General features: G+C 39.5%; 2 protein-coding genes across 2 annotated transcripts in view; both read right to left on the bottom strand.

Annotated features, from left to right (window-relative positions):
• Positions 1–8,466, bottom strand: part of kmt2a (lysine (K)-specific methyltransferase 2A) — a 30,153-nt gene extending 21,687 nt beyond the window's left edge. Inside the window, exon 1 of the mRNA XM_084418935.1 lies at positions 8,134–8,466. Coding sequence (XP_084275061.1) covers positions 8,134–8,379 — 246 coding nt within the window. The 5' untranslated portion in view covers positions 8,380–8,466. The remainder of the gene's footprint in view (positions 1–8,133) is intronic.
• A 638-nt stretch (positions 8,467–9,104) lies between these two features.
• ube4a (ubiquitination factor E4A) overlaps positions 9,105–27,177 on the bottom strand; it is an 18,175-nt gene continuing 102 nt past the window's right edge. The window contains exons 1-20 of the mRNA XM_084418937.1: positions 26,970–27,177; positions 26,182–26,349; positions 25,916–26,092; positions 16,831–16,943; positions 16,557–16,709; positions 16,256–16,415; positions 15,971–16,173; positions 15,672–15,863; positions 15,247–15,580; positions 15,020–15,146; positions 13,924–14,228; positions 13,704–13,836; positions 13,428–13,618; positions 13,244–13,344; positions 12,578–12,691; positions 12,197–12,371; positions 11,804–11,984; positions 11,462–11,609; positions 11,202–11,359; positions 9,105–10,865 (exon numbers count right to left, since the gene is read on the bottom strand). The exon at positions 26,970–27,177 is cut by the window's right edge and continues 102 nt beyond it. Coding sequence (XP_084275063.1) covers positions 10,730–10,865; positions 11,202–11,359; positions 11,462–11,609; positions 11,804–11,984; positions 12,197–12,371; positions 12,578–12,691; positions 13,244–13,344; positions 13,428–13,618; positions 13,704–13,836; positions 13,924–14,228; positions 15,020–15,146; positions 15,247–15,580; positions 15,672–15,863; positions 15,971–16,173; positions 16,256–16,415; positions 16,557–16,709; positions 16,831–16,943; positions 25,916–26,092; positions 26,182–26,308 — 3,228 coding nt within the window. The 5' untranslated portion in view covers positions 26,309–26,349; positions 26,970–27,177 and the 3' untranslated portion in view covers positions 9,105–10,729. The remainder of the gene's footprint in view (positions 10,866–11,201; positions 11,360–11,461; positions 11,610–11,803; positions 11,985–12,196; positions 12,372–12,577; positions 12,692–13,243; positions 13,345–13,427; positions 13,619–13,703; positions 13,837–13,923; positions 14,229–15,019; positions 15,147–15,246; positions 15,581–15,671; positions 15,864–15,970; positions 16,174–16,255; positions 16,416–16,556; positions 16,710–16,830; positions 16,944–25,915; positions 26,093–26,181; positions 26,350–26,969) is intronic.

Below are 27,177 nucleotides of genomic sequence, written 5' to 3' on the forward strand. Positions count from 1 at the left end.
GCAATTAAAATAATGTAGAAATGTACAATTATACATATATAAAAATGATATAATATGCATTTTATTTTTTATACCCTCTAGTTTGGTGTGCATATTTCATTCATTTGTTTAACCACCATTCGTTCAAAACAACATCTAGTGTAGCCTTAACATGACCTTATAATAAAAATGCAATAATGCATTAAATGAACCTGTCATCACCACCGATAGATCAAGCTCCATAACCTTAATGAATTAAAAGACAATTCATCTGAATCCAGAAATCAGGTGCAAACTGTTTTTGTGAGATTTGGTTGTACGTATCCTAAATGAAACAATCAATTTTCAGCCTGGCGTCTACTTGCCGGTTTGCCCAAAACAACAGACTATTAATCGATCAAAAGTAGGCAAAGTGTAGTGTTCTTCTTCCAGCAACTTAAAGTAACAAACACATCTGTGATGGCACCTCCTACTGAGATATGACTAGTTCAGCCAATTCCACTTAGGTGTCCTTAGGAGATGCTGTCGCTGGACTGCATGACATCACTCAACGTTAGGACATCTGTTGCAATGTCCATATCTCCTGACAACTGCTCCACCTCTGTCAATCAAACAGGCTAAGCTTTGCAGACGTCCTATGATAGGATTTAATAAAGCTCCAGGCTTTTATGATAGCCCTGTGCTTATCTCACACCTGACATGAGGGATACAGGGAGGAATGCTGATTACATGGTCCATTTGGGCTCTTGCCTTTCTGGTCTAATTCTGTCACAACATTTTAGGTAAGCCATAATTTTTGAGTCAACTTAAACGCTCCATATCCCTTTAAGTCAGCCACATTTCCCACATTTATCAGATTTTTCAACAGGCTTACAGTGCAGATGATTACTGTAATTACTGTCTGCTCTGCAGCTGGGCACGCTGTGTTTTACGTTGTGATAAAAATGTCTCAGTCATTGAAGTGTCCTTGGTGTGAATTAAGTTGTACTCACAAGGACACACACAGAGAAAACTCATATGTACTCTAATTGTCTGTATGTGTAGGGGAGAGTTCCACAGATCAGACCATTTAAAAGGATTTGATGGGCTTAACTGAAACCGGGAGCACATCAAAAGGAATTCCCAGTAACTATGACTTCTAAAATAGAGACGAAAAATTATGTTTTTAAAATAAAGTAATCAAGGCGTTAACCAGGCAGCTCTGTATTTGAGAAAGGAAGTTAATCTGCATTTAATCAGATGAGTTTTTGCATTAAAATACAGCTAGATGGAGAGGAATTAAATGGGACAAAGCAAAGTTTACAAGACACATTTTAAACCTGCTAGTTTCAACGCTCGCATAAAAATGGCCAAAAGACGCCTATCTGCACGTGTATGGTTGTAGCACTGGTGGTCTGAAGGGGATGAATTTACACAACAGAAAAAGAAAAAACTACAGAAAATTTAATTAATATGGAAATTAATACATTTATTTAATAAATATGATTTCAACCAACCATCAGAGTAGAGTGTGCAAGTGTAATACGGCGATGCTGGCAACAAGCGCAACGGCGGTGGGATCAACTCAGCACTGGACAATGCATCAATGCCACTGATCTCTATGAAGTGAAGCATCAGCTTAAGCATTACCCCAGTGATGCATTGGTCGTTGGTTGAGTCTTGTAAAGTGCGCTCATAGTTCAAATAATTTCAACACCTTGTTTCATTAATAAAATGACCAATGAATGAAAGGTTCAATGACTCAGTCTCTTGGTCAGTTCTCTTTTATGCAAGGTGTGGTTTGTGTTATTCTCCTGCATGGTCATTCAGAGCGTTTGGATTATGCTAATAAAGCCTGTTTTGTTTTTGAATCTCATTCGTCTTGTGCTTGCTGACCACATCGTAACACTTATTTCTACAGCAAAAAAAAAAAAAAAAAAAAGTGATATCGCGATATTGTGCCACTCAAAATCACCGCAAGGGAAATTCCTTTACCGCAACAGCCCTGTGTTCAACCATTTGCTTATAGTTTGCTATGTTACAGTACTACTACTACTATTACAGAGAGTAAATGGGTCTTCATTACATTGAACAAGCACTGACATCATTTCACTATGTACTAGGCCCTACCTCTCAAAAGATGATTAATGTCTGCAAGTTTCTTAAACAGCCTATTGTGTTGATTTTCAAGCCTTAGGGGGCATTTCATTTCATATTCTTTATTTATAGCAGCATGTGGGGCTGCAGCTAAATTCCCTTCGGTCCAGTTTGTAGAACAGATGCCGCCGGAGACTGCACACATACAAGTCTAATCTCACTAACAAATCCCCATTCAGCTTTAATTTCAACATATGGTGACAAATTTCTTATGGGAAGCAGACCAAAATTAAATGAGAGTGTGTTATTAGATGATCAGTGTTAACAGATCATCTTAATAGAGCTTCTTCTTTTTTATATATCCAATAATCGATGGGTAAAAAGACCAGCGAAAATCTAAATGAAAATGAAAACCTGATTCAGATAAGGCTGAAATAATGCACAACTCTCCAGAGATAATGTTCACAGTGAACATTTATTGATAGTGAATTAATTAGTCAATTTGTTTTCCTCCAGCTCTTTTGGATGCAGGCTCTCAGAGCTACAATGACTTCATTGCAGCTTTACTGTTGAGCCAAAGGTGATAGAGTACTAGAGAGCTGCGAGCAATGGAGCTCAAAGTCAGTGTGACACCATGAGTAGCTCTCAATGACAGCACGACTCTGCCTCGGGCACTCAAAAGCATGCTCGCGCGCGCACACACACTGGAGCGCACACACACACATCCTCCTCCACCTTGTGCGCAAGGCAGTGAAGGCACACTGCAAGATGTAAACAACATCTCTAGACAAGAGGGAAGGGAGGAGGGACGGAGAGATGCAGGTTGGGAGAACCAGGGTACAGAGCATCATTCTGACCATAAAGGCATGTAGCGAAGATGCAGCAAGATGAAAAGGCTCGGTGGCCGACAAGCACATGAAAAGCTAATCTAAACAACCCACCCACGCACTACAAGTTCTCTGACTATCCGCTCTGACGGAGCTGCTCAATCAACACCCACGGCTGAGACGGAGGGGGGAACGGTGATACTGGGCTCGAGAAAGTGACACTCGGCTCAGCCAAGGCGCCCGAGCACCTGCTGCCAGTGCAGGATGGGGGAGGAGAGATAAAAGTGGCGGAGAGGGTGACACAAAAACACTTGTTTTTTTATTCTTCATTAGAATCATTAGTGTTCCCTCTTCTTTATTCTTCCAACAGTAAAAATAAAAAGAATTTGGACACTTAAATCATGTTTAAAAAAATATTTACATTACATAAATTCACACGATGATGCATTTATTTTAAAGAAAAACAAGCAAAACATAATAATAATAAATAGTAGTAAAGTGCTACATTTCAATCAAATAAACTGACTTTAAAGAATATAGAATAAAGAACAAATTTGAAAGAAATATTACCAAGCAAAAAAATAATAGTAATAGAAAAGTGCTATATTTAAAAAAACAAACAAATAGGCTTTAAAGAATAAAGATATTTATTTTGAACAACATGTTTGTTTTTATTTTAAAGTAAAATAATAAATACAACAGGCTAAATATAATAATAATGATAAATAATATTATAGAACTGCTATATTTATCTAAAGAAAATAATACTTAAAAATAATACTTTTATTTTAAATATAAGTGACTAAATCACTTTGAAACCAGCTGGTTAGAAGTAATTGTAAAAATGTCTCAAAAGTTCCTACAACCATTTGTTTGCTGATGCTGCTTGGTTTTATATTTTCAAAACGGTTTAGGTTTAGCCACTGGGTTTTAAGAATGTCTAGTTGTGAAAAGGGTGATCATCAAAACACCAAGCAAACACGTGATTATGCACAGTAAAGGGACAGGATCAAATCAACATCCTCTCTTCTAAAAAGAGCAGATAAAAGCACTTGTTTGTGCCACTTCGAAGTTCCCGTAAATAAAAGGTAAGCAAACAAGACTATTTGTTTGCATAAACTCATTACATCCTGTTCCGAGCAGATGGTCACAAACCCAGGAAAGTTGCTCAACATGGCATCTACAGTTCGCTTAAGAAACTGGGCATAAACTGGCAAGCACACTGCAACCTGGCAACTCTCCCTCCCCAGAGCGGGACATAATTGCACTACTGTGTGTGTGGCCAATGATACCAAACACACACACACACACACACTCACCTATAATCACAGTAAGCCAACATATCCACATCAAGACATGTAACTGATTATCATCTCTAAGCCTGGGGATATGTTATAGTAAGGCCTTTCATAAATTCACTGAATCACCATTTTCTAAACAATGTGAAGTTTTGACAACTGCTGAGGCATCAGATTCCCTCAAAAATGCCTGTATAAAAGATAAATGCAATGCACAAAACAGTAAATTGGGGTCAGACTGATGGCATTGCCAGCTTACGGCCAAAATGAACAAACCCAGGACAACTCATAGCAAAAGAAACATGCCTGGACATATGACGAAAAAGAGAGAAAAAAAAAAAAAGTGCACTTTGTGGTCACATATGAGAAATAGTTTAGGTTGTTTCAAAAACCCCTTCAAAAGCAAAACTGGCGGGGGAACCCCAGTAGTTTGCAGTTATTCAAACCTCTGAAACACTTTCAAAACACACAAGGCATCAGGAGAAATTTCCCTTCATGAGATGCAGATATAATGCTCTGATGTTGCTCATGCACACATTCAAAGCACCGAGAACTGAGTTTCTGAAACATGTTCCAACACCTCACACCCACGCTAATGAGGAGCCGTGGCTTTAAGATAAAAACAAATGTGCCTCCTGCAAGGTGTAATGAGGGACATAAATTTGGAGAGAACCGCTCCATGCGTTCAATGGCTGCTCCTGCTCCCCCCAGAGCAAAAAGCGAGGACGAAACCCCCTCTGCCCGCCTACAAAAGCAGAATAAAGCCATGGATGGGACGGCCTGTGTCTAATTCCCTCCCAGCGCTGTCCCAGGGGGAGGAGGGCTTGCTCTTCACCCTTTGATATCCACGTCTGTGCTCTTTCAGCTGCCTGCACTCCATAAAGGCTGGAATAAAAGCAGACACAAAGCTTCCTGCTATGATCCACACGCTGTCTAGGGGACAGGGCCCTCTCCAGATAAATAGGCCAAACACCTGCTGGACTTCTTCCCTCCGTATAGGCCACGCCATTCATTAGAAAGCAGCGGAGCAAAGCATTCATTTGCTGTATCCATTCAAATGCACTTTTGTACGAGGCCTTGATATTGATCCTCATTCTGCTTCTGTAAGCGGGGCTTTACTCTGGACATTAAAAGGCAGGCCAAATGGCGTCCCGCACAAAGAAACCGATGAATGGAGACTTAAACAGGACACCTCCTGAAAGTAACAGTTGTCTAGCAAACAGCCACAGACTTGTATTTGCACTTTAGATTTAGACGAATATATGGTTTGGAAGATCAAAGCAAAAGCAAGCTGCGATTTCTGAAGCTGCAAGAAAATCACGCAGACGTATTTACCTCTATGTAAACATTTTAAGCCGTCCAAATGGGTTAATGATGTAGTCTAAAAGGCAGCCATCAGAAGTGAAATCCTATTGGGGGCCCTGTGGGCCCGTGCTGTTGGATTTTGGTCTGATGGGAAGGAGGGGCGGCGTGCTTCTGTTTACTGAGCACGCTACTGGCCTAAGGCTGCTCTGTGAGCTCAGCGGGCTGCGATGAACCAGAACAATCCTACCCAGGCACAACATCCCCTCTGAATGAAACTACAATGCTGTGTCCGCAACTCGCATGAGCTGCAAGCTCCGCTGGGGTTTTAGCCGTCTGTCTAGCTTGTACACTACTTATACGTTTCACAAATGGATTCGTGTTTTAATTGAGCACTCTTCAAAAAGGCTCCAAGTGTGTATTAAAGCATACTGAACTGCAACAAAAGCACAGGAAAGAAAATGTATGGTTTGGTTGCTATTTTTACAATCATTCCTTAAAGTCATTCACAAACTTGTTTACATCCATACCCAGGCATATTTATGAATGAATCAGGATATTCAGTGAACAAAAAAAACAGAACAATGTTACTTAAATAGCCAATGTTGGCCACTGGTTAACATTATTCAATAACCTGCATGGCCTAAGTGACATCATGAGACAACAAAAGTTGTTTTAGAGGTGGAGCAAGCAATTACAATAATTAGAGCCTTAATTAAAGCATTAGTAAAGCCTATAAAAACAATTGTTTTCAATAACACACATTTTAAACAATAAAACCCAAAGAACTAGATGAAAAAATAGGTCTGTTTCGATTTAATGGTGACTAAGGCGCATTTACATACATGTATACAATAATAAACAAATAACGGTTGACATTGAATCTGAGTGATTTACCATGGCAAACACACCACAACATATGTACAAAAAAAAACAGACTAAAGCAATAAGTACAAGACCTAAATATTTTATCTAAATTAATTAAATATGATGAGTAGACTGCATTTACACACACGCCAGAAGACATCATGTCTAATAACCACAAATCCACGCTCTTAAATCTGCGCCACGTTTTCAAACGCAAAATTTCCCGTAGGGGAAACATAAAATCAAGCACGCCGTGTTCCTGGTTCGCGCTTGCTCTCGTTTCGATCTCCCCGCGTTTCCGATGCGCAGCGCTCTACTACTGAGAAAGGAAGATGGTAGTTTGTCACAGTACACACCCCCACACATAACAACCTCCGACAAACACTGTCTTTTATTGCAGCCGCCGTTTGCACCGCTCAAAACACTGCATTTACCGTGTATTTGATTAAACATATGGTCCTTGTAGCCTCGGCGAGGTTTTGCACAAGAATCGCTTGATTCCGGTTATAAATGACATTTTTTCCGAATGCGTACTGCTACTACGCAATATCTGAGAGGGAAAAAAAAACATGTCCACCTCCCATTTTCCTGTGCATCAGTGGATGCTAACAGGCTAACGCGTTAGCCAGCCTCCTCTCGGGGGTGAAGGAGATCAAACAGAGAGGTTTAAAATTACACCCTGCAAACTTTTGCAACTAAATAAACGATTTGTGAATATATGGCCCACCCTTCGCAACAAAAACACACGAGGCTGCATATTTTGATAGCAGCACTGTTTACTGCTACTAGCATCATCCATTTCTGAACCCAAGCTAGAGGGCAATATATAGCTGGGCAAAATAATATCAGAAGTGCACACATGCACGGCCACAGTAGTTTTAGCAATAGAACATTACATGTTATGAGCTCAATCTACCCTTTCGTCTAGGCCAACACTTTAAAATTAAGTTTAACTACAGCTGGGATAAATGCACTCTGCGTGCTATCGCTAAATGCTCAGACAACAACAACCCAACTGGCACAAGGTGTTCAGTCCTGCTAAAACCTGCTCGTGTATGCTTATTGAAACACCCTAACCAGTTTATTTCTTTAAAAGAGGAAATTCCGTTATACACCACCAGTCTTTTGATCCAAGCTAACTTGGAAGTCCAATATAGAGTCATCAAATGTATAATTTAATCTCTTTTTGGGCTGAAAAACAGTTTGAGTAACTGAAAGGTGCTAACTTCATCCTTTATATGTCTTTAAGCTCTTTTGGACTTGATTTAATGGCAGAAGCCGGACGTTAATCTGGGTATTTTCTGTTCTTTATATCTTAAAAAGTGCTTTCATAGTGTTTAAATTCAAAAAGCGGTGTCACGTGAAACGCACGAGACTCCGAGTTAAACTGAAGTTCAGCCCAAAGCAGCCTAACGTTACAGTTATCTGGCTTCGCATCTCCATCCTGTCAAAAATGGCAGTAAACTCTTCAGGGTTCCGAAATATGATGCCCGATCGCCTCAACATAGACACATAGACTACAGAGGCACAGCAACATCAGTCATTAGTTTAGAATAGGTGCGTGTTTTGATGTGGGCTAGCTAGCAGTTTAGTCTGTCAGTGGTCCCATAGTGAGAAAAACAGCACATGGATGGAGGCATGTGTCTGCTGCGCAGCAAAATAACTAGCTCACTCACTCACTCTCCTCTCTGAGCAACTTAGAGCTGCTACACAGCCGCGGAGTTATTTGTAATTCCTGCATTGATCGTGAATGAGGCTAACGCTTTAGCCTGGGTCCCGCTTACCTCCCCGCTGCTGGAGCCGCTCGACTCCCCCAAAACATCCCGAAATTTCTGCAGGTTGCTGCTGATGGCAGCGGACACTTGCAACGCAGCGTCGAAACCGGGCCCGAGCCCGTTCGCGGTCGGATTAGTCCCCGCGCTGTTTAGGAGGGAAGCATTGACTCGAATTCGGCCCGCTTTCTTGCCGGTGCCCGAGCTGCTGCTCCCTCCGGGCCGAGCAGGGAACCGCCACCGACAGCTGTGCGCCATTTTACACTCTGCCTGCCTGCCCTAGGATCAGGAGCTCAGTGTGGGCGTGGCCCCGAACGAGCGATCTCAGCTCACGGCCGCTCTAGTCTAGCGGTCAGAATGGATTATCCATGTTTCGGGGTGGTGGTACCGAGGACCCCGACAAGATCCCAGCGCAGACTACGCTCAGTGATGTTTTTACGCAGGTTCGCCGGCGATACTCAAGGGAGGAAAAAACTCTACATCAGGCACAGCAACACTGCTTAGTCAAATTTCGTACACTTTTTACATTGGCCTTTATGTTTGAGCTATAGTCTTTAAGAACTTAATTATATTACAGAAAATAGTTACGTTTTAAGCATTTGCTGCTTTTAATGTAATATATTATTAGCTTGGAGAAATTAGACTTTATTGTTTATGTATTTTGTCACCCCTATCGTCACCAAACGGAATTGCAAAAATAGTGACTGTTTTCGCACAGGTTTCTCTGAACGGGGCATCTGCTATTGGTCGGGGAAACAAATAAGCCCCGCCCTGAACCCACGACATTGGTTGAGGTAACGTAACCGTGTCAATGTAGGCTGCTCAAACAGCAATGTTTTGATAGCACCCATGAGACAGAGGTTACACTTTTTGAATGAAATCGTCTTGTAATTATTGTGAATTTTAAAGAACCACAAACACAAAATAATAATAAATCTCTGAAAGCCTTTGACTTTTACAAAAAGTTTTTAAAAGATTCAAAATAATTTTCACATCAATGCATTTTATTTTGGGAAATTTTAAGTACAATACAGATTTTTTATTTTTTTTATTTTTTTATTGCAATAAACAAGCCATAAGCACAATTAATATATGATTTTAAAAAAAGTTTAAAAATAAAATTAACATCAGTGAAGCATGCTGTTATTTGGGGCAGTTCAGTTTATTCATTTGACAGAATCATTCATCTAATACCACTATAGAAAGTCTGGTTGTTCTATTTTCAAGAGGGACATGTTAGCATGTACATTATATAACTACCGCCTATAATGCTATTAACTCAAGTTCAGTTCAGGTTATTTAATTGTGATTAAAAGAGACAAATGAGTGCATATGCACAGCTCAACAGACAGAAATATGACTACAGGACTTAAAGCATTCTGTTTGCTTTGAGAATTCATGGGGCCGGATTTATTGATTGGATGAGGTCTTGAGCGTATGAGGGAACAAAGAATTTAGAAAGACTTAGAACCAACTAACTCACTGAAATGAACAATTCAGTGAAAATCAAAATGCAGATGTACCCTACACAACTTAATGGGTCGGTCTAATGCAACTCTGTCACAACTGAAGCCACTGAGTGGACAGTGTCCTATCAATGTCATCTTTTAAGACAAATGTCAGTAGCAAGGTCCATCCACCCAAAGCATGTAGTTTTGCAACAGTTAACAAAAGGGCATGATGTCACTCTGCATGAGAGGAGGTCATAAGGCTGACTCAGCAGTCAAACAAGTCATTACTCGGGACATATTGCGCTGTTAAAAGACAATGGATTCTTGAAAAATGTACAGGAATATATCCAAACATTTCAACAAGAGCTCAATATTCTTTACGAGTCTCATAAAAGTGCATATTATAGCAAATGCTTCTTGAGTTTCAAGCATAAAATGTTCGTAATGAACAAAAGAACTTTGACAAATGGTCGAGTTCCTGACCAGCCCAAAAATAATCTGACATATGACTGCCGCATCATGGAACACAAATGCCTTTAAAACCAATGGGTACAACTATGAAACTGAAACTCTGTGGAATATAATGCTGATGATCTTAGCAAAATATTCTATGATAGTTTAATCTCTTTTGCAGCCAATATTATCCACAACTCCTTCTTCCTTAATACCAAATGAGGCCACAACTCTTCTTCCTTAATATCAAACAAGGTACACTGCTTATATTCTAACTTAAAAAGTTAACAAAATAAGCAATGCATATAAAATATTGCATACATATGAATTAAGTCAGAGGTAGGGCAAATGCACAGAACAGGTAAGCAAACCTTATACATGTCATCATCTCTCTATAAACCAAAGTTTCATTTCCCACAGTGAACAGCTTGGAGGCAAAATGCAAAAGTTTGAGTTCTATCTACAGAGACCTTGAGCGTCAGAGAAGTCTGAGAGAACAGATAGCCGAATATGCTACAGTATTATGGCATTTTGAGATTTGCATTTGACCTTTGAGGAGCACACCGACACCATAAATGCAGACGTGCTCCTCCAAATGTGGTTAAGTGTTCTTGTTTCAAAGCGGTATGAAAGATGCCAGGAACATCTGAATGGCTTAGTCATACAGAGCATGCCTGGGTGCTGGGGGAGGGGAGTAATGTGGTTTAACCACTGGGTCCCATTTGCTGGTTGCTTTGCGTATGATCAGCAAGCCACTTCATGATCTGTTGCCTGAGCTCTTCGTTAGGCCTTATCTGGTCCATGGTGAGCGGACTGCGGTTGAAAGGGTCCGTCTGGTCACTAGAGCAAAAAAGACAAGACTTTTACCTAATCAAATAGCAGTTGTGTTATTGCAAACTTCAACCAAAACTATTAAAACAGTTTTCTGTAAAGCCGAAATAGATCAAATATAAATATAAGATGATGTTACCTTTGCAACTGTTAAAGTACTAAAATGACAAAAACTAAAATAAAAATATTAAAGCTACCGGTATATATAAATATTAAAAAAAAGACAAAAGCACATAAAATTACTAAAAATAATAAAAGCTAATCCAAAATATCAATAAGCATAAATAATACTAAAATAACACTGTCAATTAATTAGCTGTCCGTAATGTTGTATACATGGCTCACCTTAGTAAGTGTCGTGCTATTGTCGAACGGTCCACTGTGACGTTTGAAGAAGGTAGCAGCACTGGATCAAGCATCAAGGTAGACATGATGGGATCCAGGAATTCATCCGGAGCATCAGAGTAGGTCTCCTCCTCTTGCTGATGCCTGTCTGCAAGGGACTGAAGGAGACACAGAAAACCAAAAAGATTACCATAAACACACTCCTGACTTCCTAAGAAAGGTGTATATCTAAGATAAATATGCATAGCGATTAAATCAACCTTAATTTTATCTGCTAGGAGACTAAAAGATACAATCATTTCGCCAGGCTTGTTGATTTTCTTGAGGACGCGGACAGTTTGGCAGAACAGAGTGGGCGAATATGACCTTCCATCCTTTGGGACGGTGGCGCAGAAATTTTCTTCATCTCTGTGGCCAAAAAAGCATCCATAATAGTTTACTTAGTTAAGTTCATATTATTCACAAATAAATAAATAAATTCATGCCTGGTTTCACAGACAAGGCTTAAACCTAGTCCCAGGCTAAAATCCATGTTTGATCTAAGCCCCGTCTATGAAACCAGGCCTGAGAGTAAATGTTAAATATACAAACAAAGAGCCTACCCCAGGTTTAGGTAAATAGTACAGATGTCTGACACTAGCTGCTGGGGCTTGAAGTCGAATTCACTGAAGTCTTTCACCTTCAGGGCGCCCATCTTGGGGCCTACCAGATGCTGCAAAAAGTAGTTGAGCATCGAGATGATCCTCTCAGCAAGAAAGGGGTGAACAAAAAGACCTTTTATTTCTGGAGGGAAAAATAAATACATTAAAAGTCTGAGTTTCAGTGTTATTTTATATTCTCGAATACACTAACAGCCAAGTTCTTCTCTCAATAATTATTTCAAACCCTTCTGTTCAGGTCTAAAGTGGTCAGGTAGTTTATAACCCCCCAAAAAATGAATAATAATTCAGTGATGTTAATATTTGAGTGCATTTGCTTTCTTTCACGTCTCTTACCAGATGTGAGAAAAGCCAAGGTGCCAATGGTCTCATTTGACATGATGTTGTGGAAGCGACCCAGCTGTCCAAACATCTGCAGACTAGATTCTTTCTCTCTGCGGGCATCAGGGGCCAGACTGTCCCACTCTCCCCGATCCCTCTCCAGCTGGAGGATTTTGATCTTACTTAAGTACTGGAAGGAACAGATGCATTTGTGAGTGACACATCTTTAATCCGTCAATTAAATGTTTCCTGATATCAACCATATAGAGGTTAATATATATATATTAATGTAATTAAACAACCCGCTAACTTGAACAAACAAAATCTGTTACCACCAGTGTAAATAGTTAGAATTTGCATAAAACATAAAAGCAATCTGCCTTTGCAGACAAGTACCTGTATAGCCTCGTCAAGCAAGAAGATGGCATCATTCATGAGGAGATTGAGAAACCTTAGGAAGAGTGGTGGATTCATAGCTTCAAGGTTTTTAGAGGCATAATCCGCAAGATGCTGTGAGGAAACAATTTTTTATTATTTTGTTGGTAACACTTTACAATAAGGTCTTATTTGTTAATATAAGTTAATGCATTAGCTAACAATATAACTATGAGCAATATCATTTTTTACAATGTTTATTAACCATTGATAATGTAACGATAAAAATACAATTGTTCATTGTTTGTTCACAGTGCATTAACTAATGCTAACAGATCCAACTTTTTTTGATAATTTAATTCTGTAGAAGTATTGTTTATTGTTAGTTTATGGTAACTAATGTAGTTAACTAATGGTAACAAATGAAACATTGTAAAATTAATGAATTATTTCATTGTTTTATTTTATATTTAGTTATTTTATATTCTTTTTTATTTTATTTCATATTATGTTAGTTTTTTTTAAAACATTTATTGATTTGATGCTGTATGCTTTTCTTTTTCTTTTATATTTTCTTTTCTTTTTTTCTTTAATTTAATTTGATTTTGTTTAAGTAAATGTTTAACAAAATTCCAAAGCAACATAATATATTATTTATAATAATAAAAATGTCTGCCTGGTTCTCACCTTAATGCTCTCCCTGTAACTCTCTTCTCCCCACATGTACTTTAGAATGGCATACATTGGCCTCCTGTAATTAAACTTCTGCTCAAACTGATGAGGATCACCTGAGGAATAAGCCATAGACAAAATCTTATACAGGCTGTAATAATCAAATAAACAAATGAAAAAAAAAACTTCAGAAACTGACCAGTGAACTCTATATCCACAAACACTGTAATGAGTGCTTCAGCAAGTTGGGGTGCATGCCGATATGAGCTGAACGCCCTTTGGCGCTGGAACATGATGGGCTGGGTAGCGCTAGGTGACACAGTCTCCATATGGGGCATCACTGCCTCAAGAACCTCTGCCAGCTTTGCCCGCAAATGAGGATTCTTCATTCTGTGAGTAAATATCCAAGAGTAAACAACAAGCCACATGGCATGCACAAAACACGTGAGAAACTCAGCATCACACCGGCTCACACCTATCAACGTTGCCCATGAACACAGTGATGAAGGTCAGGACATGTTCTAAGCTTTCCGCAGAGGACTCCAACACCTCGTCAGCAAAGCGGCGGAGGAATATGAAGAAATCGCCCATGTTTTCAGCAAAGAACTCTGTGAAAGAGACAGGAGATTTGGTTTTCAAAAAATTGCAACGACTGCCATGGTGTTTTCTCAACAGGAAAACAAAAACGGGGATACCTGGTACAAAGCACAGCAGGCTGTTCTCCAGTGCAGGTAAGGGAAAGGTGAGCGGGATGTGTTCAGGGCCCTGGTTGCCCAGGCTGAGTTGAACCAGCAGGGCGGCGCAGGAGGCTTGGAGGTTGAGGCAGTTTTGTAGCATGGCGGGCTGCGTGGTAGCAGCCTTGGTTGAAAGATAGACTGTCATAAGGCGTTCAAACTGTTCCCGTAGCTCTGTGGCTGGGCCTCCACTGAGCTGCGTGTCCCGCCACGTCCCCTGGAGCCGGTGCAGAGACTGATTCATCTTCACCATCTGATCATGAAGTCTGACAAACAAATACCATTAAAACATATGTTTATTTTCAGCAAATCAGTGTGTTTCCAACTGAATGCTGTTTTAGCCCCTGCATCCACATGACTGGTCCTAACTACAAATATTTATATATATATATATATATATATATATATATATATTTTTTTTTTTATATATACATAAAATATAGTGCCCTGCACCCACTAGTAAAAAACATCAAAAATGATATCTGGTGTCTGAATAAAATTTGGTTTGACTGTGTGTGTGTGTGTGTGTGTGTGTGTGTGTGTGTGTGTGTATATATATATATATATATATATGTATATTATATATATATATATATATATATATATATATATATATATATATATATATATATATATATACACACACACACGGTATGGTGAAGGCTATGTGATGATGTGGGGCTATTTTAATTCCAAAGGCCAAGGGAACTTTATCAGGATGCATAGTATCCTGGATCCATGAAGTAACTGGCCTTTAAAAATAAAAATCTGCCTGCCTCTATGGGAATTTAACATAGGGGTGTCCAGACTTATGCACCCTGTATTTTAAGGAAGAACATTTATTTATTTACGATACATTATTCATTCACAAAGAAAATTGGTGTCCTTAAAGGTTGGATTTTTCCTAATTTTTTTAATTAAGGCATTAAGTTCAATTTCCAAAAGATGATTTTTTATTCCTCTTTTTAGTCAACTTTAGCATGGGTGTCTAAACTTGTGCATAGCACTGTATATTCTATAATAAAATTGTCATGACTCTTTCATAATGAAATGTTACCTATGGAAGCCCAGGTACAGGGTAAGTTGTGTAAGGATGAGGTTTTCTGTGAGAAGGCTGTACGATTGGGCAAATTCAACCGTTTTTTGAGGGGGCACAGGTATCAGACATGTCTCCTTGTCCAAACCTGTAGAGGGAAGAATAATTAGTTTAGATGGTTATGTCTGAAAAAAAATAAGAAAAAAAGTGTTAGTAGTGTTTAATAAGGTAGAGCACAGGTAGTTCACCTCTTGCGTGCACGTTTCTGTTACGCCTCTCTTCCTCACTCAGCTCCTTATGCAAACAGTACGTGGGGTTAAAGGTCAGGAGTTTGGGGGAGTAGGGTCGAGAAAACGGCTGGCAGAGCTTGAGCAGGGCAGCTCCCAGATTCAAGAAGAATGCATCCGAAGCAAACATTTGGAAGAATATCTCGGGCATCTGGTTTGCCCAGATTTTTGCCCGCCCCATGTTGGCCTGCAGGCAGCCACCCAGCCACGAGAGCAGCAGGTGGCGGGTCTCGCTGGACTGCTGAAGCAAGTTTTTCAGAATCTGATACAGCTTATCATGAAACTGCCCCATAAACTAGCACATGGAAAGACAAGAAACGAAAGGGGTTAGGTGGCTAGTTTCATGTCACAAAGCCTGAAAACCTTTTTGTAAATTTTGTGCTCACCTGGTGAATATTCGACTCTTGAACCTTCATTTCCTGTGGGCTGGAGCGAGAAGGATTGAGGAAAAAGCCATGGTTCTCAACCACACCAGGAGTTTTCAGCAGACATGAAATATTCAGGATCGTTCCCAGAAGTGTTTTCTGATACTGAATCCCACTGTTAGGATCTTTGGGCTGACTGTGCTCCATTAAAACCTAGGATCAGAATATTATTATCCAAAAATATTTCAGATCTGTATGAAAAGAAACTGCAAGTATCAAAATGACATTTTGTAAAGCATTACTGAGCATTGAAAACGAACCTTAGATATATCCTTTTGCCGACAGAAGTACAGGAGAATTTCCAGGTAGGAATACAGCAGCAGCTGACAGAGGTCTAAGTCTTTGACCCGGCCTTGGAAAATATCAAACACTGGCACCATAACCTCCCCGAAGGTCCGCACCTCTTGGTCACCCAACAGAATAGCGATGACCTCATCCAAAAACTCCACAACTTCCTCAAACTCTGCAAAGACCATGACACAAACAAATGTAATCAGTTCAGGACCTTTAAACATATCATATGACAAATCAAATGTGACACTTACGGGCTCCTCTCACAGCCTCCAGCAACAGGTCCAGAAGCTGCTCATAAACATTCTGACTGATGTAGATCTCTGGGGTCAACAGTACTGTGCGGGCATTGGACAAAGTCAAGTTTCTGCAGCGAACAGCATACGACAACAGCTTCTCTGGGACTTTAGTGACCTGTGTTGTTTTGAATTACATTAACACATTGAATCAGTCACAAACAGTGAGTACGAGCATAAACAGTGCAATGAGCAGACACATTTCATTCTTTTGGCACAACCATTTAGGTCGACAAAGTATAGAGTCTGCAGAAGATACCTCCTCCTTAGCTCTCTGGTAGCAGGCGTAAAGGTACGGTATGGCACGTTTCTCCCCAGCATCACGATCTGCTGAGAGATTCACTACACTGCAGGAGGTCATGTAAATGAGATGGTTACCTGGCTCTTGCAAAAGCAGCCTGTTGAACAAAGCCTGGAGGGGGCAAATTAAGGAATATTATTCTTATTCAAAGTTCATAATATACGTGGGAATGTCTGTCTACACTGTATATTACACAAATTTGGAAAAGAAAGACACACTTAACATATTGTACCTGCTCTATGGTGTCCATGTTAAGCCAGTCCTGGCCATCAAGATCAGCGGCCATTTCCTCAAGGTACACACAGCGTGGTGGGATGCCATTACCACTTCTTAGACTGGGGTCACCTGGAAAGTTATCAACCAACATGGATCATTACAAGCACAATATCTTAATACAACAGTAAATACATTCTTGGTGCATATTATGAACTCACATATTGACAACCATTTAAAAGATTTTTCTATGCTTTTGAAAGAAGTCTCTTATGCTCATCAGGCAGCATCTATTTGATAAAAAAAAAAAAAACAGTAAAAACAGTAATTGTGAAATATTGTTACAATTTAAATGACCCGTTTTCTATGTGAATATATTTGTAAAAGAATTTGATTCATATGATGGCAAAGCTGAATTTTCACCATCATTACTCCAGTCTTCAGTGTCACATGATCCTTCCAAAATCATACTAATATGCTGATTTGATACTCAAGAAACATTTCTTATTATTATCAATGTTGAAAATAGTTGTACTGCTTAATATTTTTGTGGAAACCATTTCTTTCTTTTTTTTTTATGAATCTTTGATGAAACTTTAAATAGAAAGTTAAATATTTTGTAACATTACATGTTTTTACCGTCACTTTTGATCAATTGTGTTCTGAGGAAAATCATTATTTTGAAAAACTGACAATAGTGTAGCATTAAGAGCTATTAGTGCCTCAGACATCACGTTTTCAGAACGCCTCTTTCAGCATGACTCACACAAACTGTGTTAAAGATTTTAATAGCAAACAGACCAGTGCGATGGACAGTGGATAGATGTAGAGGATAAAGATAAAGACACAAATGAAAGCAACATAAATGAGGTAATCGGCCAAACTGCAGTGGATGAGGTCATCTGCAGCACTGCCTGGAAAAAGCAAGTCATTGTGATACAATCACCTAAACTTAGATCATCGAGAAATTAGTAATTTACTATAAACGATCTAATGTTCCTTTCTTCCCAAACTATCTAGAAGTACACTTGCATACGCATGAAATGGACCAGTTACAGAAAGCATCTCAAAAGTAGTGATTTGCAACTGGTAGGTCACCATGACCCAAAAAATGGTCACTTCTGATAGCGTCATGGACAGCAGGGGGAAACAATGCTACATGCAAATAATAGCATAACTAAAAAAAAAAAAATTTTGACTTAACTATTAAAACTAAAAGGAAAGTGAAAAGGTTTTGATTCCAATCATATGAAACCAATATGAAAAATCAAACTGTGATATATATATATATATGGTCATGGACAGCAGGGGAAAATAATAATAGCACAAATTTCAAAATAAAACGTTTTAAAAGGAAGTTGAAATCTTTTGCACCCAATCAAATAAAACCAATATGAAACAATATAAAAAGCTAGCTAATTAAGCAGACGCCAAAACTAAGCAGGATAAAAGAAACAGTCATGCTATATTTTTATCTGCACTGACAACTCATTTATGTGCATTTCTTATGCACTTCTTATTATGCATTTCTATGAACTGTAATTAATAGAATATTTGTGTGTTTGTATCACGTGTTAGTGACAGTAGAGTGGCAAACGTGACATACATTTTTGTAACATTATAATTGTTTTACTATTTTAAGTAAATGCTGGGGGGGGGGGTTTTCTTCCATTTTCATCGAAAAATTCTGAAAAAAATGGATCACGTGTTCCACAAAGATTTGAAGCTGCCAGTGTTTCCGCTACATTCATTCTGTGGTGGCGGGCCGCCACACCAAAAATCATCCCGCCACGGCTACAGCTTCTCAGTGAGGTCCGATATTGTGCATACTATTGTGTTATTGTTAAGCCTGTCGTTAAGTTAAAGTTAATGGAAATTCATCTCTCCTCAGACATTCTCCATTCAGCATTCAAACAGCGCGACGCATTCGGTTACGACAGTATGAGTGACGGAATCTAAAACAAAAATCCAGAAAATCAAATTAATTTGCATTTTATTGCATGACATAAGTATTTGATACATCAGAAAAGCAGAACTTAATATTTGGTACAGAAACCTTTGTTTGCAATTACAGAGATCATACGTTTCCTGTAGTTCTTGACCAGGTTTGCACACACTGCAGCAGGGATTTTGGCCCACTCCTCCATACAGACCTTCTCCAGATCCTTCAGGTTTCGGGGCTGTCGCTGGGCAATACGGACTTTCAGCTCCCTCCAAAGATTTTCTATTGGGTTCAGGTCTGGAGACTGGCTAGGCCACTCCAGGACCTTGAGATGCTTCCTACGGAGCCACTCCTTAGTTGCCCTGGCTGTGTGTTTCGGGTTGTTGTCATGCTGGAAGACCCAGCCACGACCCATCTTCAATGCTTTTACTGAGGGAAGGAGATTGTTGGCCAAGATCTCACGATACATGGCCCCATCCCATCCTCCCTTCAGTCGTCCTGTCCCCTTTGCAGAAAAGCATCCCCAAAGAATGATGTTTCCACCTCCATGCTTCACGGTTGGGATGGTGTTCTTGGGGTTGTACTCATCCTTCTTCTTCCTCCAAATACGGCGAGTGGAGTTTAGACCAAAAAGCTCTATTTTTGTCTCATCAGACCACATGACCTTCTCCCATTCCTCCTCTGGATCATTGGCAAACTTCAGACAGGCCTGGACATGCGCTGGCTTGAGCTGAGGGACCTTGCGTGCGCTGCAGGATTTGAATCCATGACGGCGTAGTGTGTTACTAATGGTTTTCTTTGAGACTGTGTTCCCAGCTCTCTTCAGGTCATTGACCGTGTAGTTCTGGGCTGATCCCTCACCTTCCTCATGATCATTGATGCCCCACGAGGTGAGATCTTGCATGGTGCCCCAGACCGAGGGAGATTGACCGTCATCTTGAACTTCTTCCATTTTCTAATAATTGCGCCAACAGTTGTTGCCTTCTCACCAAGCTGCTTGCCTATTGTCCTGTAGCCCATCCCAGCCTTGTGCAGGTCTACAATTTTATCCCTGATGTCCTTACACATCTCTCTGGTCTTGGCCATTGTGGAGAGGTTGGAGTCATATCACATTAATTATCGCAGGCGATTTGTCCGCGATAATTAATGCGATATGGCTCAGCTTGTCAGTGAACCATGGCTCTGTGTAATAAATGCCGCTCCATTTGAAAGCAGGTGATGGCCATTTACTACTAATCAAGGAACCGGCTTTACTGACGAGATGTGCTTAACAATGTGATGGCCTAAGACACGAAACGAGCGGTTTGTGTGAGAAAACGAACAGTATTTATATCGTTGTTATCTCTTGAAAACAGCACACGGGGACTGGAGGAAGGACGGAGTAGGAAATGATGGAGGTAGAGGGTGCGGGTGTGAGTGGAAATAAGCGGAAGAAAAAGAAATCATTGGAAATATCAGATGATTATTCTGAGGTAAAAGATAGGGAAAAAGTAAAAGAATTTAATGTGTTTATCACACTGGTGCAGGAGGGAGTGAATTTTGATGGATGGAGTCCAATACAACTTTCGAAAGCTATACATAAGGAAATAGGGGATGTAAATAGTGTGAAAAAATTAAGGAATGGATCATTATTGGTAAAGTGTAAGGATGAGGTGCAACAAAAGAAGGCAGTAAGGGCAAATGCATTAAATGGACAGAAAGTAAAAGGGGAGAAAGTTCAAAGCCGAATCAGAGGAGTAATAACAGGAATCCCTGAGAAGGAATCAATGGAGGGAATGTGTACAAATATAAAGAATGTAAAGGTGAGTGAGGCAAAAAGATTAAAAACAAAAAGAGATGGTGTAGTATGTGATAGTCTCTCAGTACTGCTTACCTTTGAAGAAGAAAGACTTCCAGAGAAAGTTTTTATAGGGTACATGAGCTACGATGTTAGGATGTACATACCACCCCCTTTGAGGTGTTTCAACTGCCAACGATATGGGCATGTGGCAGCAGCATGTAAAGGAAAAATAAGATGCAGTAAATGTGGCGGTGAACACAAATATGATGAATGTGAGGAAGGGGCAAGGAAAAAATGTTGCAATTGTGGTGGAGAGCACAGTGCTGCATATGGTGGGTGTGAAGTGTACAAGCGAATGCAAGAAGTTCAGAAGGTTAAAGTGAATCAGGAAATCACGTATGCTGAAGCAGCCAGAAGAGTACCAAAGATGCCACAAAATGCAGTGAACAAGAGTAAAGACAATGATGGATGTGTAAAGTGTAACAGGATTCAGGAAGAAACATTGATAGTGAGCAAAATAGGCTTTGTGCTTTTCATGGCAGAAATCATTAACTGCACAGCCCAGACGACTAGCAGGACTGAAAGGATTAAGATTATAGTAAAAACTGCTGAGAAGTATTTGGATGTAAAAGGGTTACAGTGGGAAAATATTAGAGAAACCCTTGAGGAAACTCAACAATCACAGTCATGGGTTGGATCCTCTTAATGGTGTTAATAATACTCCAATGGAATGCCAGGAGCTTAATTGCGAATGGCCAGGAGTTTAAGAAGTATGTGGAAGATGTTAAGGAAAAACCCAATATTATATGTGTCCAAGAAACGTGGTTAATTCCCAGGCTAGATTTCATCATAAAAGGGTATAATGCAGTAAGAAGGGATAGAGAGAATGGGAAAGGTGGAGGGATCATGACTTTTATACAGAAAGGGCTGCAGTACAAGGAAATTAAGAAAGGAGAGGAATTGGAATATGTCACTGTGGAAGTGTGGGCAAAAGAGGGTAATATTAAAATTATAAATTTTTATAACCCATGTAATCAGTTAAAAAGCAGCCAGCTTGAGGAAATTTGGAAAGATTTGGGGGGCAGAGTTATTTGGTGTGGGGATTTTAATGCACATAGCACTTTATGGGGTGATAAAGATGATGTAAATGGGAATGTGTTGGAAGAATTTATAGAAGAGAAGGAACTAGTATGTCTTAATGATGGAACTTGGACAAGGATAGATGTATCTAGGGGAAAAGAGTCAGCAATAGATTTAACCTTGGGCACGAGAAATGTGGCAGACAAATGTGAATGGGAGGTGTTAAGAGGAAATACAGTGGGTAGCGATCACTACCCTATAAAGGTACACATAGGTGTGGAGATGGAGAAAGAGAAAGAAGTGAAAGTAGAGAAGTGGTTTGTGGAGAAAGCTGATTGGAATAAGTTTGAAGAGCTAAGTGAGGAATGGCTATCATGTGTTGATGGTAGTGAAAGTATTGAAGTGTTAACTAGAGAAATAAGGTCAAGCATTATAGCAGCAGCGGATGCCACTATTCCAAAATCCAAACCTAAACGCTTGAATAAAATAGTGCCATGGTGGTCAAGAGAGTGCAAGGAAGCTGTTAAAGAAAGAAATAAGGCATTTAGATTACTTAAGAGGACACACAATTTTCAACATTTGATAGAATACAAGAGAACGCAAGCAATGGTAAGACAAAATGTCAGGAAAGCAAAAAGGGAGTACTGGAGGACGTTTTGTGACTCTTTAGGACGTACTACTCCAATAGAGAAGGTTTGGGGGATGATTAGGAAAATGAAAGGAAACGGTAGGGAATATGGATATCCTGTGATAATTGATGGAGATGACAGTATAACTTCTAGTAAGGAGAAAGCAGAAGTTATAGGAAAAACACTAACTAAAGTACACAGTTCAGAAAACCTTAGTTATGAAGAGAGAAAAGGGAGAGAAGAAACTGTGTCTAAATATCAAAGGGTGTTTGAGAATGGGAATGGGGAAAATGATAGTTTGAATGAGAAATTCACAAAAGGAGAATTGAATAGAGCACTGAAGAAGTTAGGAAAGTCAGCTCCAGGAAAAGACACTATATGCTACTCAATGTTAGAGAATCTGAGTGATAGTGGTAAGGATGTCCTGTTGAAGTTGTATAATAAGATATGGATGGAGGGAGTTATCCCTAAAGAGTGGAAGGAATCTATCATTGTACCAATTAAGAAGCCAGGGAAAGACCCTCATAGTCCAAGCAGTTATAGACCTATAGCATTGACATCGCAGATGGGTAAGACAATGGAGAAAATGATAAATGATAGACTGATGTATTGGGTGGAGTCAAAAGGATTGTTGCAATGTTACCAGAGTGGCTTTAGAAGGGGAAGGGGTACTATGGATCCAGTGGTATGCCTGGAGGAAGCCATTAGAAAGGCTCAAGTGAATAAAGAGACTGTAGTGGCAGTGTTTTTTGACATAGAGAAAGCCTATGACATGATGTGGACAGAAGGACTATTAATTAAATTAAATCAGATGGGAGTTAGGGGACGGATGTATCAGTGGGTCAGAGACTTCTTATCTGAAAGAACAGTGAGAGTTAAAATTGATGGGGAAATAAGTGAGAGTTTTAGAGTAGAAAATGGAACCCCTCAAGGAAGCATTGTGAGTCCTTTATTATTTGTAATTATGATAGACCAGATATTTAAAGACTTGCATGGCCTAGATGGAGTAGCGTTATTTGCAGATGATGGTGCAATGTGGAAGAAGGGAAGGAACATTGAGTTTATTGTGCGTAAGATGCAAGATGCTGTGAATGCAGTTCAGCAATGGGGAGTGAAATGGGGGTTTAGAATCTCAATAGAGAAGACAAAGGTTATGTTCTTTACAAGGAAAAAAATTTGCAGAGAATTAAAAATAATGGTGTTAGGTAAAGAGTTGGAGAGGGTTGAGATCTTTAAATATCTGGGAGTCTGGTTTGATAAGAGGTTAACATGGGCATGTCACATCCAAAAGATGGTAGAAAAATGTAAAAGGATACTAAATGTCATGAGGTGTCTATGCGGGATAGATTGGGGTGCTACAAGGTCAGCATTGAAAACCATCTATACAGGTCTAATGAGATCAGTGTTTGACTACGGCTGTATAGCATATGGATCAGCCTCCAAGACAAGCTTGAGCAAACTTGATGGTATGCAAAATCAAGCAATGAGGATAATTAGTGGTGCAATAAAAACTTCTCCAGTAGCTGCAATTCAAGTAGAGGTGGGTGAGATGCCACTGCATTTGAGGAGGGACCAGCTAGCACTGGTATACTGGGCAAATATCAGGGGTCATAAAGAGAACCACATGTCTCAGACAGTATTAAGAGAATGTCAGGAAAAAGAAAGTATGAAAGTTAAAAGTTATGGATTGGTTATAAAAGATAAGGTGAATAACATGGGAATTGGGTCACTGAACATCAGCCCTACAGTGGCATATCCAGTAGTGCCTCCTTGGATGTTGGAAGAATTGAGGGTTGATTTAGGACTGTTGGAGGAAAGAAAGAAAGATGGAGTGGATAAGTATGGGGTAAGAAATTATATAACAGGAAAATACAAAGAGTGTGTAAAGGTTTTTACAGATGCGTCTAAAAATATTGAAAAGAGAGTAGGGGTAGCTTATGTAATCCCTGAGATGGGAATAGCAAAGGCAAAAAGGATAAATGATGACCTATCAGTGTATACTGCTGAACTGGTTGCCATATGGTTAGCACTTGTGTGGATAGAGTCTAACAATTGTCTTCAGGCAGTGATTGCCTCTGATTCAAGTTCAGCAATGTTTAGTGTTCAGAATTATCGGTCTGATTCAAGGGAAGATATTTTAATCGAAATTTTACAGCTGGCAAGTGGAATACAAGCATCAGGAAGGAGGGTGACATTCTTATGGGTTCCAGCCCATATAGGAGTAGAGGGTAACGAACTGGCCGATGAGCATGCAAAGAGAGCAACAGACAAAAGCAATATAGATGTAGATGTAAAGTACAGTAAAGCAGAAATAAAAAGTATAGTAAAGGCGAAAACGATTAAAAAGTGGCAACATATTTGGGATAATGGGTACACAGGAAGACATCTTTATAGGATACAAGGGAAAGTGGGAAAAGACACACAAATAACCAGATCAAGACAGGAAGAAATTATACTAACAAGGATGAGGTTGGGTCATACAAAGTTGAATAGTACAATGTTCTTAATAAAAAAGCATGGAGATGGAAATTGTGAGTATTGCCAGAACAATATACCTGAAACAGTAGAGCATGTAATAATGTACTGTCATAAATACAATGAGGCAAGGCAGAGGCTTGTTAATGAGTTGAAAACAAAGAAAATGTCTTTAGAAATTAAAACACTATTGAAAAGAAGCTCAAGGGAAAATTTTGATTTATTATTTCTTTTTTTGAAAAGTACAGGCCTGTTAAAAAGGATATAAGTGGGAATTTTTTTTTTTTTTTTTTTTTTTTTTTTTTTTTTTTTTTTAGTTTAACGTGCTGGTATATTTAGTTTGAGAATAGCTAGTAACTCCCGTGCCTACTCCAGTCCAGTGGTGGCGGTAATGCACAAGAAATAGTTGCAAACCGCCAATCAAAAAGAAGAAGAAGAAGAAGAAGAAGAAGAAAACAGCACACGTCCAAATGATCTGACGGCGCCGGCGGGTATAGATATATACACTAGATGTCGCTTGGCTACGGTTTCGTTCCAATGAACTGCAGTAGCCAAGGCGACATCTATGTATATATCTATACCCGCCCGCGCCGTCAGATCATTTGGACGTGTGCTGTTTTCAAGAGATAACAACGATATAAATACTGTTCGTTTTCTCACACAAACCGCTCGTTTCGTGTCTTAGGCCATCAATGTGTACTTATGATGGGGAATTGTTTCATTTGGACGATGGGGAATTGTTTTAATTTGGACTCTGTGCTTGTGTTTTGAGACAATGACCATCGACCTGCATTATATGACTGACAGACAAGAACGGTTTGACCTAAAAATATCAAAATTGAAACTACTGCAGAAACAAAGACACCTACATCTTGGATGCCCTTGAGGTAAGCTAAAACATATCAAAAATTAATTTCAAAGTGAACTATCGCTTTAAATTTTTACATATATTAAATAGAAAACCGTCCTTTGAAATTGTAAAAATAAAATATGTTTGTATTGCATTTTTGATCAAATAAATGCAGCCTTGATGAGCATAAGAGACTTACTTTTATGACCTCAAACTTTTGAACGGTAGTGTATATTTATGATTATATAGGAAACTGTGTTAACACTATTCAATGCACAATCAGCAAATACTTATAGATAATGGGACATGTAGTTCTCATAACAAGTAGCCTAGTTGTTTAACACTCACTGTTGTCCAGAGTGATGAGGAAGATCCTCTGGATCATGTGGTTGACGTTGAGCTGCTCGCAGAGCTCCTGTCGTGAGCGGAAAGATCGGCTGATCTCTGCCACCGAGTCATCATTTTCATCGATGCTGTCAGACACAGAATTTTCTGACTCAGACTGGCTCTCTCCTGAATCTACAGCTGTAGGGATAAACAATCACAAAGTGCCATCAAATTAATGTTATCCTGCAAGTTTAATGGCAGAGCAGTGCTTATTACCAAAACCTTACATTGTTGCTCAGCTTGATGCCGTTGCTTTTGGCCGGATGCAAACTGTTTCGCGTCAGCGAGAGAACTGAAGAGTGCTGCAAAGGGGTTTTTGGAGATGTTCTGATTGTTATTGCCTTGGTCTGTCATTTCCCTGAAGCACGTCCTCCATCAACAGGTGTATTTATAGCCTACAGGGGAAAAAAATGTGTGAATTACATCAAGCATCTAATCCATGTCCCAAGACCAGCTGAGATCCATCTAGGTAAATCATAAAGTCTTCTACGCTCATTGCAAAAGGGTTTGCCTATATGAATGGGACACTGTATATTTAAGAGCCAAATTATTCCCTTTGTATACTCTTCTGATGAGTCACTAATAAAAACGAACTAATTATTTAATCTGTGAGTCATATTTAAGCAACAGGAGAGCAGAAAACAGATTAAGTGACCTCACAAGAACCAACTTGACTGTATATTAGGGTCAGGCATGCTAACTTGCTACACATACGTGACATATTAATTGCAGTCAGGAAATCAGACTACAATAGACAAACACTCAGTGGTCTGAAAAATGCGTAATGAATGTTAACCTTGATAAACATGAGTTTAATAGCTGTCAGATCTCTTTAATAGATCTCTTTACTGACTGTCAGGTGTCCTAATCTAGCTGAATAACTAGCAACGTGCTTAGCAACTGACAGCGCGCTGGTAATGCTGCTGATACACAGCAACTCAAGGCAAAGTAAAGTAAATAATACATTAAATAGCAGAAGTACATTGCTATATATCAGTGTGGATGCATGCCATACCTAGTTTTGGGTTGAAATATGGTAAATCTGATGTGGTTCAGTACTGCAGCTCCAGATCGTACTCGGTGTGTGACGTCATCAGAAATGGACGATACACAAACACTGTCTAGTGTCTGTCTACTTAAGTTTTTGTTTTTTTCCCATTTCTGCAGTTCAAAGCAGTGTTGCCAACTAAGCGCCTTTGTCGCTATTTTTAGCGACTTTTCAG

The sequence above is a fragment of the Rutilus rutilus genome (genome assembly GCF_951802725.1).
Source record: "Rutilus rutilus genome assembly, chromosome: 9".
NCBI classification, from domain to species: Eukaryota; Metazoa; Chordata; class Actinopteri; order Cypriniformes; family Leuciscidae; genus Rutilus; species Rutilus rutilus.